Source organism: Xiphophorus couchianus, chromosome 22, assembly GCF_001444195.1.
Source record: "Xiphophorus couchianus chromosome 22, X_couchianus-1.0, whole genome shotgun sequence".
Classification (NCBI taxonomy): domain Eukaryota; kingdom Metazoa; phylum Chordata; class Actinopteri; order Cyprinodontiformes; family Poeciliidae; genus Xiphophorus; species Xiphophorus couchianus.
This window is the reverse complement of record NC_040249.1, coordinates 7,899,492-7,913,904: the sequence shown is the minus strand read 5'-3', so window position 1 is coordinate 7,913,904 and position 14,413 is coordinate 7,899,492. Positions and strand designations below refer to the sequence as shown.

Genomic DNA, 14,413 nt, shown 5'->3' with positions numbered 1-14,413 from the left:
ATCAAACACCTGAGGGTGACAGGTCATGCAGATTTCCCACAAGTCAGTGGGGTGCAAACATCCATCTAAAAGCGTGGCGCATTGCCGTCACGCGCGATGACATAATGACCACTTGGAAACTAATAAACAGCTTCATTCAAGCAAAGCTATTGCTCCTTTTTGTAAGCGTTACCATCCTCCCCTCCCCCTCACCACACACACCCTTCCCTTTTCCTATCTGTCACAAATTCATCCTCCTGTACTTCACCTCCTCCTTGCCATGTAGCCACAGTTACCCATAAATCACATCTGTTGTTCAACGCTATCCATTTTCCCTGAAACACAGGGCGGCTGTTGCAGAAATTGGGTCAGGCATAATCTGCGAGGCAGCAGAGCCTGGCTAGTCATGATTCCTGCCAGGTAATGTAGCCATTAGCACACACACAGAAAGAGAGAGAGTTTGGAGGGATGGAGAGCGAGCGAGCGAGGGAGCAGACGGGTGGACGGGTCGCTTCCCTTTGTGGCCCACAGGATGTGACACCCAAGAAAAAGCTGGCAAGTGGCACAATTTTATCACCCTTCCATCAACCACCAGACACCCGAGAGCCTAAACATGGGTTTGGCAGAGGCTCAGTGTGTGTGACAAAGTCCGGGTGTGTGTTTCATATTTGCATGAATTGAATTGTTATAAAATCTGAGATCCCTCTTTCCCCTCTTTTGTCTTTTGAGAAAGTTCTTGAAAATTCTAACAGGCCTCTAAAGGACGAGGACGCGCCGTCCAGGATGCAACGCGCGGCCTGTCCTGTAATCCATTACACAAATGGAGAATACGAGATGCAGCTCAAAGACAAGAGTCTGGAACTTTTACAACGTGCCTCCTTCTTAGGTTTCCCTCCCTATACAAGAGCTGATGCTTCTAAGAGCCATTGGAGGTAAGACTTCAAATGAGAGAAGATCCCGCCCAGAGGCATGATTGGCTAATGGTAGTGAGCATCCCGTTTCTAGCCTGAAAATGTCTTTATCTCCCAGTATGCATATTTTCATCTATGACAGAGTTCCCTGTCACTTGTAATCTATAGTAATATGAGACAAATAACATAAAAAAGGCTTAAAAGGTGAAAGTTGGTAATTTTGTGTCGCAATTTTGGTTTTGGAGCGGGAGGTAATATTATTTCCCTTAGACAAATATCTCCAATGTATCTCAGCTTATTATTTATTCCTCATAAGGTGAAGCTCTCTGAATGTTTTTCACTAGAAAATTATCTTTGGATGTTATTTTACTTAATTTACTTAACATGCTGTAGTTTTCAGCCCTCATATGCATGTTTTCATTTTTAAATTCTTTTTATGACATTTCATCAAATGATTGCTGATGCTCTAAAACCAACAACTACATACATGCCAGAGATTCTCACACAGAGTCTTAATAATTTACTATTTTTGGTTCCAAGAAGACAGAAAATAAACCACATTAAATATAGCAATAACAACTAAATTAAAAATTTCTTCCCCCAAATAATGCCCCTAACTTCCCTTGGGTTTTTTTTTATGATGTACTTTGTGGTCACCAGAAAAGTTGATTTTGTTGCCTTCTAAATCTAAAAATCTCAAAAAGGAGTAAAATTAAAATTCCGTATAATAAAACCAAGCAATCCCACTTGTCACTGAAATAGAAAAATTTATTGAATGTGTTTATAACTGGAGGTCTAAATTACAATTTAAAAAAAAAACAATGATGTATTTCCTCATATGGAAGAATTGTGTCTTTTCTTGTCCTTAGGTGAATAAAATCATCAGTTATAAATAAAAGTGTAAAAGCAGCATCTTTCAAATCCACTCATAAAGCTTTTGTTTGACGTCCCAAATCCAATATTGTAACAGTGAAAGATAATAAAAAATAAAAACGGTACAAATTTCTTGCTATCGTTATAAGCAATACACATGGTGTATTTTCTATGTATGGGGGAAGCTTGGTTGCTTTCTCTTGTAAAGTACAGATTTTTTTTTTCCCCAACAAATAAAGTGATACAATTAATATACATGGAGTTACGGAGACATTTATATAAAGTTTGTATTGTTTGAAATGCGTCTCTTTTTTCACCTGGACTGCGGTGGTAAACAAGGAGAACAGTCTATCAGTACTCTATTTTGTTGTACAGGTTGTATAAAGGTAACGCTGGCAGGTTGCTCCCCGGATAATACAGGGGCGTCGGGAAGGCGATGGACCGAGGGACGGGGACGCGCAGGAGGTTGTTATCTCTGAAAACCAGCGGCATCCCCACTAATGTCTGTGCGGAGGCGTGGGCCATGTTAGCCGCCTCCAGCTCGGCGGAGAGCTGCCGTTTCCACTTGTTCCTCCTGTTCTGAAACCACGTCTTGACCTGAGTCTCCGTCAGCTGCAGGCTGGACGCTAAGCAGGCCCGCTCCGAGCTGCTCAGGTAGCGCTTCATGTCGAAGGTGGACTCCAGCTGGTACACCTGGCTCCGGGAGAAAACGGTGCGCGTCTTCTTCTTGGCCGAGTTGCCGTGCTTGTCCGCGCCGTCCGCCTGTCTCTCCTCCGACAGAGGAGACATCTGATGGCACGGTCTGTCCTGCTCCTTCTTGTAATCCTGCAGCAGAGGCTGGGACAGGTGCGGCCGTCGTGCGAGTCCGTCGGTCCCGGAGAGAAGACCTTTAGCGGCACCTGATCGCGTCAAGAAAAGCGCATGATCAGAACCGTTCCTGAACTGTTTAACAGTCACTGAGAGAATGCGAATTACTTTTTTTTCTTTTACAGTCAAACTGAGTGAGTTTGACTTAAACGAAATGAGTGGCAAACATGGTGACTTTTCTGAATAAACACATCAATGTCGAGTGTGCTTAGTACAGCTACAGTAAGCTATTAATTAAATTCCGCTATATTTAACGCTCAATTGACGGTGTGTGTGTGTGTGTGTGTGTGTGTGTAGGGCCTGGTGCAGCCATTTTGGAAACATGCTTCATCAATTAGTGGGGCTCAATTAAATTTGAAATGAGAGGATTAGACATGGGGCTGTTAGGACACGCGACCTTCCACTCTCGCCGCTGCCTCTGAGCTCGTGCGCGCACACACACGAGTGGCAGTGAATGCACTGCACGCGAGTGTTGCAGTGTTAGAATGTAAACTAATGGAGTGTGGTTTGAACATAGCAACTAGAATCAAGCCAACCAACACCAAATAATTTATTAACAATAATAATAATAATAATAATAATAATAATAATAATAATAATAATAATAGATTTCTGACCTAAGCAGGAGAAGTTGTGGGCTTGGTGCTGCATGCATGGCTCGCTTTGACCCGTGTCGGAGCAGAAGCAGTCCGCCGAGTCCTCCCCTCCGCTGCACTCCTCCTCGGAGGACACCGACAGCGAGCGCCTCCTCGGCGGCGACGGCCCCTTGGACAGCTCCTTGGCTCCGGAGCGCGGCTCATCGGACGGCGTGCCCAAAATGGACTGGATGGTGAAGCTGGAGACTGGGCCCGACGAGCACTTGCTCCCGCTCTCGTCTGCGCTACTCATTCTCGCTTCATAACAGTAGCGAAGTATTGACTGAATCGGTTAGTCCCGTTGGATTCCGTGATTGCTTTCTACACGACTGGCGCGTAAAAATTACCAACGCTTCTTTTGTCCGCTTTTTTTCCCCCTTCTTCTTCTTCTTCTTCTTCTTCTTCTTCTTCTTAAACCCCCCCAGCCGGTTTAATTGTAGCGTTTTAACACTGAAGGAGGTGGAGGTGTTTTTTCTAGAGCTCGGGGAAGATGAGTGTATTCCCGGTCCTCCTCCTCACGCTCTGGATCCGAGGCAACAAAGTTGCGTTGCTTCATTTGCATGTAGGTAAGCTCCTACTGGGCCAATCGCAGCACCCAGTATGAGCCCGGAAATTTCAAACTCCTGTCAGGGTTTTGAGATGGGAAGTGGAGAGGGAGAGAGCGCTCATATGCCCAAAATTGCATATTTCAGAACTTACGTGGAACTGCAAAATGCAATATTGATGTGGCCAAATTTCTATTTATTTATTGCATGCAATGCGTAATATATAAAGTTATTTTTTAATTAGAATAAATAGTAAAATGTAAGTAAATAAATTATTGTCCATATATTTAGAGTGGTTGTATGTTAACAAAATACATGTTTTTAGTAAAAATGTTACATATTTTTTCTTTTATCCTAGTGTATGTTTCAAAACGATGACAGTCATTTGTGGATGACCTGAATTAAAACCTTTTTTTTTTTTTTTTTGTATGCATGCCAAATTGGCTGCCGTGACAGTAACACGCACAAAGCCTTTGGAACTAAGACAAAGACCCAACTCATTTCTCCCCCCTGAAAATAATAAACTCATTCCCCGTCCATTATCTACGATTAAGAATTAATTTGATCATTACTGAGCTAATCTGCCTCGTGATGACCGCGCGTGGAGTGGAGGCCGGCTAATTGATTGACTAATTGATTGGAGGTGGTGGGAGGCTGTGGGCGCGCACGCGGCGGTGCAGGGAGCATAGTGAGCGCGCATCACCAGGTGGGGGGCTGCGCGCGCGTACACACAGGTACACACAGGTGTGTACGCGTGCGTCTCCATTAGACTGTGTCTGCCTGCGGACAGACTCTAACATTAGCACCATGCAAACAGATACGCAGCCGAACCGAGGCATTTGCAAACTAAGCTGCTGCTTCAGGCCCCCAGGCCAGCAGGGGGCCCAGAAGAGCGCTCTACTTCTCATACAGGATGTAGATCTCCAGACTTATCATTCGTACTTAGATTGATCAAGAATGAGCCTGACTTTAATTTTGCTGTAAATTTGAAGTGCAAAATTGTTTTTCAAATATTTACAATGTAAAATCGAGATTTATTGAGGTTTTTAAAAACCTTGCAAATGTGCTAGTTGTTCTCATGCAGAGAAAAATCATCTCAATTTTTATAGTTTTGTCAAAGTCGTCATCTGTTGCAAATATTTTTGCTTTTTCGTCTATGCTTTGAACTCACATATATGGTTTCATAAGCTCATTAACAAAGTAGAATCCATCAAATTAATTAACAATTCATAAGTACCATAAACTTCAGGCCAAAACCTACCTAATCTCAGTCATGTAATGTTGTGGTTCTATAATCAAAGCATGAAAAAAAAGACTATTTCTGTTCAGTAGCTATTATATGAAAACTGCCTGTGGTCAGTAATTCATTGTCCTTCCAGTTTTGACACTATTTAAGTTGGTCAGAATGCCCAACAAAAACAAAGGAACAATAGAAATACTATTTTATGTTTTACTGTACATGTTTTAGAAATCTCAAACTGTTTTTATGAGCAATCTACGCTCTACAGATTATGTACTTCAAGTTTGATCAAACTGGGTGTTTTCTATTTCAAGCTGATCAAAGCATTAAAAAAACATTAAAATAACCATTTACTTTAGCACTCAATATGAATCTGACCATTAGATATCAACGACAGCCTCACTTAGATGCTTGTCCTGCCCTAGCAAAAAAGAAAAGTCACCCTGGGAAGGAACTTACTGCTAATATTAGAAATGTCACTTTGTATGTCTTAAAACAAAAACTTTGGCATTCAGGTTGAATACAATCAATTGTAGACTGGACGTCTGATGACACTTCAGACGTTAGAGATTATCTAAAGCAGTCCAGATGAGCAAAAACGAAAGAAAAACTTCAAAATGAAATTTTGGCACCAAGTAGTGATCAAACATTTCTGGCCCGGGTTACCCTGCACACAACACAGAGGGGCGCTCTCGTTGATTAGACACACAAATAAGTAAGAGGTTTGGTTGAATATGACAAATACTGTCCTGATCTCCCTCTGGTAGAATGGAGCCCTGGGCAGTGGGCCCATGTTGCCCGTATAAAAAAATAACTAAGCGATGTGGTCAGTTTGATTGCTGGCAAAAATCCGCGAAACCAGAAGTGTTAAATACCCAGCAGAACACAATTAATGGCGCTACGGTGGCTGCCTGGCGCAGTAATAACCTTCTTGGTACCAACACAACCGGTATGTTGTTTGGACAGCCTGTGAAAAGAAAGCAAACAAAAAAACAGAAAAAGAGAAAAGAAGCTGGGTTAATTATGCAGGTGAGGTGACGCTGCCGATGCTGACATCAGATCCTGCCGTCGTCAGAGGCATCTGGAGCCGTGCGTAAATATTCTGAAGTGGCAGCAATGCCAGCAGCTGCTAAACGGTCCCGCTGGAAACTCAGGAAAGGGTTTGGGGAGGTGGGAGGGAGGGCGGAATTATACGAGGGCAGTCGAGGCGGATGCTGGATTTATGGTGGTAACACATAAGGCGTGAAATCTGCAATGACACTTAAATGGGTTTATTTTTTATATGCCGCTCTTTTCATACAAAGACCCGTGTCAGCGCGTCGCCGCGCCTCCTCCGTCACTTTCAGACGACTTTAACAAAATATCGGCGATAGTGGACACGACGCGTTGCTGTAGTGTTGAAACAAAAAGAATAAATAACGCATACCACCTTGATGGGGAAGCTGATGTTTACAGGTCAGTAGTGGCAAAAGGCGCGCTGTGGTTGTTTTCTGGTATTGTGTCAACAATAATCCCCTCCCTGTGTGTCTTAAGGCCCGAGCAGCAGAGGAGCGCGCCTTAAGTTCGCGCTCTATCACAATGATAGGTGGCGTACGGCCGGCCTACCACAATAACTGAACAAGATCTTTAGCAGGAGAGAAAGCTCTGAGAAAGACAGATGAAGTTATGAGGCGCTTTGATCTGGGAATCAAGCTCCGATAAATATTAAACAAAGAGCCTTTACACGTGTGTATTATGATGTATGGCGTGTCCAAGTCTAGAATAAGGAAATTACCAGAGAAAATGATATCAATAAATTTTCTAAGTATAAACGTTGATTATGTTTCGATTTTCATTCAAGAAAGCGGTGGCTGCTCCTTCACCCCCCCCTCCCTCCTCTGTGCGCGCCTTTCTTGCGTGCGTGTGAATGAAAGAGAGAGAGAAAGGAGAGAGTTGTAAATGCAAGCAGAGCAGCCGAGCCCTGAAGGTGTACAATTTATGTAATCTGAGTGTGGAAATGAACTGGGTAATTTATTGGAAAACACAAAGTCAGGAAGATTGGATCAGCCACAGCCTATCCAAGGGCTCCTATCCATCAAGTTCCAATTAACAACCCAACCATTGAGTTTTAATGGCTTTCCAATCTACTGCCCTGATAGACTCATCAATTCCTCGGGGAGAAATTAAGAAAATCGACCGCCCCCTCGGCGTTTTGGTGTCATTCTTCACAGCAACTATATGTCAAATTAAAAACACAATTAAAATTTAAACTGTTCCAATCAGACGCTGCTCTGCAACCTATGTTTCACTTAATAGAACTTTGATGAAAATCTGATGCCCGCGTTCAATCAGGAAAGCAAATGGCGTCGGTAGAAAAACAAGATTTCCTCTTCAGACGAGTGATAGGTGACGCGGGAGCGCGCGGTGAGGACATCACTTTTCCATGGTCTCTGATTATTGATTGGCATTTATCTGTTGCTTGATACTCTACATTTAATTGTGGAGGCTGAGGGTTTTGTTTTCTTTCACATTCAAGTTTGACCGTTTTCCCTAAGCATGTTTAATGATAAAGTCACAGAAACTCAGAAGATTAGCAGCATCAGCTTTCTAATTCATATAAAAAAAATAAGAATATTTCCTTTAAGATTGGAGAGAGTAAGCTCTCTCCAACATTTATTTATTCAGTCAAATCATAACTCCAAAGGAGGTCAACAACATATTCTACAATTTGTTGAAATCAAACGTCCACTGTCGCCACATGCTTTCTCAGAAGAAGGGATTGCTGCGAGACCTGAGCAACTGAATGACCTGCCTTAAATGGACAACCTTGTATCATTTGGCATTATAAACTAAATAAACGGAACTTTTGTCAAGTGTTTTAATTAAGATGGCATTTGCTGTGAACCGGCTTCATTGAAATAAACTAAATCAACATAGCATGTCTGTTGGAAACACAAACCAATCTCCTGGGTCTTGACTGTCTAGGGGACATGCTCCATTTAAATGTGAGTTTGCATATTTGTGGATAATTCATTAGTATATTTGATCATAAAATGATCAAATTTATCCTCACATGTTATGTTTGTTAAGATTTCTTTGACATTTAGTCCAATGCTTTACCAAAGTTCACTTCAATGCATGCACTGGTAGGGGCTGTATCTTAAAAAGCATAGATATAGAAAACACATCCAAAAATGACGTTGCTTAACTCATTTTATGGTCTATAAGATAAACAAAGTAGCTAGTGTTTTTTTGTTTGTCTGTCCTTGGATATAATGAAAAAACAGCAACATTGAGACAATAAAGCTTCAAAGCCCATTCATATGAAGCATGACCATTATTACATTGGGCATTTACAGTTCAACCCTGACAGAAAGGCATAGTTTCCTAAATCACATTAGAAAACGTAAGGTCACATGAACATGTTGACCATGTGAAGCATTACATTTAAATTGTATGTTGGATAATGCAAAACACTTTGCACAAGGGAAAAATTAATTTGAACATTTTGATGGTGTATATGTGAAAGACATGTATGTTGACATGTGAAACCTTTGTGATGTACAAGAAGTACCCAACAGATACCCATAAACATAATACCTGTGATGCCACTGTGAAACTTGTAAATCACATATGGCATGTGAACACTCTAAACTTTATGTGATGCCCATCTGGAATGATAAACTTCATGGGTTTTATGTAAAGATCATGCGGAACCAAGAAAACTAAAGTGATGTAAAACTAAATCTTCAAAATTATGCCTGATGCACACGTGAAAGCCGGAAATTTCATATGATTCCCGCATGAAGCCTTTAAAATTCATGTGGTGTCCATTTGACACCGACGATTTACATATAAGGCTCATGTAAAACATAATGGGATACCCATATCAATACAAACATTTTGTGTGATGCCCTTTATTTCAAAGCAGCACTCCTTCTTCTCACAAGATCCAAAAAAAAAAAAATCAACAGAAACATAACATGGAATTAACAAAACTTTTGAAATTCTTTCTTGTGTTTGCTTTCAGTGTGCCACACCAATCACAAGTGACACTTATCTGGCCACTTTGAAAAATTCCTGGATGTACCCCTGGTTTTTTTGTTGGGTTTTTTTTGCCTCACACAGTCCGTTTTTGCGACAAAATTTTTGATATGGATGCTTTAACCTCTGCGCATGGCATTCGATAATAAAAAGAACAGGTTGGCATTATGCAAGAAGTTCACTCTACTTGTGTGTTTCCCAACTGGCCCCTGAGTCCTGTGACGGAGACTGCTGAATATTATCCATTCATGAATCTCCATTTTAATACACCCGGTCACGTCAGTTTGTCCCTGTTTGTGCAAATGCGTTTAATCTGATCCCCCCCTCCCCCTCCACTCCTTTACATAAAGATGTCGCACAAATGGATATTATCGAGTGGTGAATTTTTTTATTTTTTTTTTTTCAATTTATGCGCGCAAATCAAGGTCATGAGCTTGGCCGAAGCAGCGCGTGAAAGCTGCTAGCTTTACTTGACGCAGCGTGCTGCAGACGTTCACAGATCGATATGTGCCAGAGGAATAATGCTCTACTAATCTATTAATTTGCAGTAATGGGGCCGTGTTGAGTGTTCATGGTAAGATGCGCGTCAATATACCCGGATGATGTGATGATATTTGAATGAACCCTTTGTCTCTTGATGAGGTCATCACAACAGAGTTCATACTGACTGATTAGTTTCCAATAATGAAAATCATTCCACACACACACACACACACATATATATATATATATATATATATATATATATATATATATATATATATATATATATATATATATATATATATATATAGTTGTTTGATTTGATGAAATATCTATAAACTTAGAATTAACAAAAAGTGTATCGTCTCATTTCTGGGTGGCAAAACAATCTCGGGAAAAAAAATCGCAAAATTTCACAAAGGTGTCCCTCAAGGCTTTGATAGGGCCAATACATATTTTAACATATACACAACATACACAATGCATATAAATGGTATTTTTAAACATTTAAATATCACCATCAGATTATCGTTTCTGCACAAGCGAGATCCTCTCTTCACCTTCCTGGTCTGAGTTCCGTGTTTTTCTCCCTCATAAACTTTGGACATAATATGAGCATTTTAAAAAGAGCTATAAACACACCATGTGTCTCTACGTCTGATCTGATTCATGCAGAAGAAGGCCTTAAAACATTTGTTGTGTTTTGCATCTTTATTCAAACTTCAAAAATGCGTCTTAAATAATTACGAACCGAGCTGAATAAGGTGTTCGTGGTTATAAAGGGCGCGCTTGACAACTTAATCAACTTTTTTTAGGTGTTTTGGTTATAACATCTGATGTCCTTGCCATCAGATGTTCCTGGTATGAGCTAAAACTTATGAGTGCAGTGACACCTGTAGTACCTTCTGAGACAAAGTACCTGTTAAATAATGTATCTCTAATTTGAAGATTTACATCTTCTTTCTTTTTTTCACATTTTAATGTGGATGGGGCTGTAATTTGGGTTACGGTACAATACTGCAAGCTTTCATTGTGCACTATTACTATTATGTTATTATATAAATGTAATCACAGATTTAAAAAATAAATAAATAATAAAGAAAAGCCGTTACCAGCCAATTTTATAGGCTATTTTTAATGTTGCTAAATTGCTTTATCTTATTTAAATTCTAGTGTTATAAAAAGCCATGCAGCAAAAAAAAAAAAAAAAGGTTTATTGTGCAACAATACACTGAAAATAAAACAAATGCAATAACAATTATAAATCGATATTTTCAGCTTGTCAGGACACAAACGTTAAGGACACCGGCTCGTACTTGGAGAATAATGTCCTCGAATACATTACCCGTAATTTTGGAAAGACGGTGCCAATTACGCACGTAATTGACCGAGTCCCTTTTGATGTAAAATAACGTTTTAAAATGCGCAACACTTGGGCGACGTCAGAGGAGCCACCTGCTGTTTCTCAAAGAGTGAGTAAGTCCTGCTTTAACTTTTAATAAAATATACATATTTACATATATATATAATGGTAGCGAGATAACAAAAAAAGTGTAATAAGGCAAAAAACGAAACGTAAGCAATATTTTCGATTTATTTCACAACATGATCCAGCAATACAATATCAAAACGTGTTTTTTTTTTTTTTTTACTTTACAAATGAGAAGCGTGTAAGGAATTTTCTTTTTTCCGCGTCTCATTAAATATATACATTTATTTTATTTTATTAATTTTTTTTACACCAGTGATTTTTTTTGTCTCATTATTTATAATCCTTCCGTTTCAAAAACACAAATTGTCATTGGAGACTTGTGCTTAAGAGGACTGTCTGTGTGGAAGGAGCTTTTAAAAGAATCACTAAAAACAGAAAGCTACGTGGATATTTTTTATACAGCTGGAGTGTCTTGATTGTCCCCCTTCAAGCGCTTAAAAAAATAAAAAAAGAGAAAACAAGTATTTCACGTTTAGTGAATTCACTCATCTGACAGCACTGTCACCAGCTCTTGAAAAGGAAATAAAATTCAAATGAGGGTGTTAGGTGAGAAGTAGGTCGCCACTTTTATGTAAACAAGCCCCCCCCTTTTTTTTTTTTGCATCGCACAGATCTGGCCTTTCCAGTAACAATCAGGAAAATAAAAAAAAATGATACACTCATACAGTGGGCAGACTCCTGAGATGTCAATAATAATAATAATAATAATAATAATAATAATAATAATCGGTACCCTTATGGGAAATGACACAATCACCTATCTGACAAAATAAGTCCACGTTTGCCTGACAGTGACAGTCTCTTCTTAGTTTTTTTTTTTTGTTGTTGTTGTTGTTTTTTCGCAGTGCCGGACTTTGTATAAAAAAATATTGTCTTTCTTTTTTAATTATTTTGTGATAAGATGAAACATCAAAACTCTTTTCGGCGGTTCTCAAACCGGTCTGAGCAGCGGCACAGACGTGACGATGGGATGGGAATAGTAGACTCCCGGGTGCGGGAAGGTGAGCAGCGGCTGGCTGACGGGCACGCTGGTCGCCGCGCCCCCCGCGCCCTCCGAGGCAGAGTTCTCGTGGTAGAGGATGGGCACCCGGACTATCCTCTGCGCCGCGGCGTGGCTCAGGTTGGCGGCCTCCAGCTCGGCGGCCAGCTGCCGCTTCCACTTGTTCCGCCGGTTCTGAAACCAGATCTTCACCTGGGTCTCCGTCAGGTGCAGCGAGGCGGCCAGACCGGCGCGCTCCGAGCTGCTCAGGTAGCGCTTCATGTCGAAGGTGGACTCCAGCTGGAACACCTGGCTCCGGGAGAACACCGTGCGCGTCTTCTTCTTGCGGCACGGCTTTTTGTCCTCGTCGCGCTTCTTCCACTCCTCCAGCTCGTCCTTCTTGGCCTCCTCCGCGTCGCTCTCCTCCAGGATGATCTCGTCGCTGCTTTTGTTGTTGCTGTGCTCGTCCTCGTCCTCGTCGTCGTCGTCTCTCGCGTCCGGCTCGGATTTGAGCACAAGGTCCGGGGAGTCTCTGTCCGTGCCAGAGGTCGGGGAGGAATCTCTGGCTCCTGGTTTCTCGATTGCTGGAATGGAAACACGAGCAAGGGGGGAATGTCAGAAAAATAATTATAATAAAAAAAAAACAACATTTGCTTTTTATGCGTTTGGGGGGCATTCATCACCGCCTGTTGATATGATCCATTCAGTAGAGTTTGGGGAAACAGTTGTCAGTCAAACAGTTTTTCTACCCACAAATAAACACATTGTGAAAGATCAATAATAATAATAATAAACTTGATTTTCAAAGTTACGTTAGTTCTTTATTCTAAAACGGACCTGCTCGGGTCAGCTCGTTATGATCATACGTTGTTTTTTTTTAAAACGGGGATGTGTAAAAAAGGCTGAATGTGTAAAAAAGGCTGTCAGTGACGAAGCCTCGGGGTGAGACGTGCACCACAAGCGCGAGGAGACAAATCAAAAGCAAGCTGCGCATCGTCGCCCTCATCCAATGGTTTCATCATGTCTGCTTCATTTTATGCACCGCGTGTCGGTTTATTGATCTATTATTCCGTGTCGTGGCATAACAAAGTAGGTTACGTAGGAGACAAGGTGTTAAATCTCCACACGCCTACAAAACCTTTCAGGAAAACGCACGAAATGCGCGATTTTATGGGAAATCTGTCTTCTGCGGAGACGTTTTAGGTACGTGCAAAAACCGAATTGGTTTATTCTGTCGCCTTTATTCTTCAAAATCAGACTACATAGGTATCACTCATCTTACCTTCAGTTCTGTGCAGATGAGCCGCCGAGCCGAGGGTGTAGGGGTACCACCACGCAGAGGTGCGCTCCAGGTAGTGCGCCGGCAGAGTGAACCGCTGCGCGGGCACGTCAAAGCGTGGAAAGTTGAATTCCCCGACCTGGGAAAGGGAAAATCCTCCCTCGAAGGCCGCCTTGGCGGAGGCGACGAGCGGCGGTTTGGGTTTAGACGGCTTGCTGTCACAGTTCAGCAGGTTCTTGATGAAGAAAGGGGAATCCTTGGCCGGAGCGCACGTCTCTTGTGTCGTCTCTGGCATCGCTGCAGCTGCGGTCTAAACGCAGAGGTCCAGGGTTTAAAAATAAAAAATAAAAATCTTATCAAAAGCAGAGGAGTGGGTGAAAGGAAAAAAAAACCAAAACAAAATAACGAAAACAAAACAAAACAAAAAAATGCTGACTTACAGGCTGTGGAAATCCCAGGTACGTGGAGTTCCTGTTTTTCTAACTCGACTTCACACACGGAGAGCGTCGTCAAAAAACACACTTCCTTCTCCGCGGGTGAAATAATAAAATAAAGCGCTGATACGTGTCACAAAAAGACAATCATGGGGATGTCTCATCCCGGAGTGTTTCCGTCTAAAAAGCGGGGGGGGAGAAGAAGAAGAAGAAGAAGAGGAAGAAGAAGAAGAAAAAGAAAAAAAAACCTCTTCGTGTCCCAGCGTGTCAGTCAGTCGGTGTCTGATGCTAATGATGAAATAAAAATGTCATCCAAGTTAAATGCGGAAAGTATAGGCGATTGGGCATGTACAATGGCAAATGGGATTAAGGGAGAGACGGCGAGGGGAGGGAGGAAAAAAAGAGGAAGAGACCATCCTCCCCTCCTCTCCCCACTCCGTGCGCCCTGTGGCTGCAGGCTGTGCGCGCTCCCCTGTTATTGGTCTCATACAGTACAATTAGCGACAATTGAACAGCACCAAAAGGAAGGATTTGGACCCGTCTCACAAGGAACAAAGACTGCATCGCTCACAGAAATCTACCTCTATTTCATCTAGTATAAAGGCGTGTGTGCTTTAACTCTCTTCAAAAAAAAAATCTTTCTTCTTCGTCTTTCTAAATTTTAATGTAATTA

At 41.5% G+C, this 14,413-nt stretch overlaps 2 protein-coding genes across 2 annotated transcripts; both read right to left on the bottom strand.

Annotated features, from left to right (window-relative positions):
- Positions 1-1,642: 1,642 nt before the first annotated feature.
- hmx2 (H6 family homeobox 2) lies at positions 1,643-3,824 on the bottom strand. Its single transcript, XM_028006142.1, has 2 exons — positions 3,248-3,824; positions 1,643-2,662 (listed from the first exon to the last, which is right to left on the bottom strand). The coding sequence occupies exons 1-2, from the start codon at positions 3,516-3,518 to the stop codon at positions 2,115-2,117; spliced, it is 819 nt and encodes a 272-aa protein (XP_027861943.1). The 5' UTR covers positions 3,519-3,824; the 3' UTR covers positions 1,643-2,114.
- A 7,308-nt stretch (positions 3,825-11,132) lies between these two features.
- Positions 11,133-14,158, bottom strand: hmx3a (H6 family homeobox 3a). Its single transcript, XM_028005965.1, has 3 exons — positions 13,747-14,158; positions 13,310-13,616; positions 11,133-12,611 (listed from the first exon to the last, which is right to left on the bottom strand). The coding sequence occupies exons 2-3, from the start codon at positions 13,599-13,601 to the stop codon at positions 11,980-11,982; spliced, it is 924 nt and encodes a 307-aa protein (XP_027861766.1). The 5' UTR covers positions 13,602-13,616; positions 13,747-14,158; the 3' UTR covers positions 11,133-11,979.
- Between the last annotated feature and the right edge of the window lie 255 nt (positions 14,159-14,413).

What these genes read in the sequence shown, in the direction of transcription:
- hmx3a (XM_028005965.1), bottom strand. Translation starts at nt 13,601, where the DNA reads ATGCCAGAGACGACACAAGAGACGTGCGCTCCGGCCAAGGATTCCCCT. An exon ending in TCATCTGCACAGAACTGAAG is followed by an intron (nt 12,612 to 13,309) that starts GTAAGATGAGTG and finishes TTTCCATTCCAG; the next exon opens with CAATCGAGAAACCAGGAGCC.
- hmx2 (XM_028006142.1), bottom strand. Translation starts at nt 3,518, where the DNA reads ATGAGTAGCGCAGACGAGAGCGGGAGCAAGTGCTCGTCGGGCCCAGTC. An exon ending in CCACAACTTCTCCTGCTTAG is followed by an intron (nt 2,663 to 3,247) that starts GTCAGAAATCTA and finishes TGACGCGATCAG; the next exon opens with GTGCCGCTAAAGGTCTTCTC.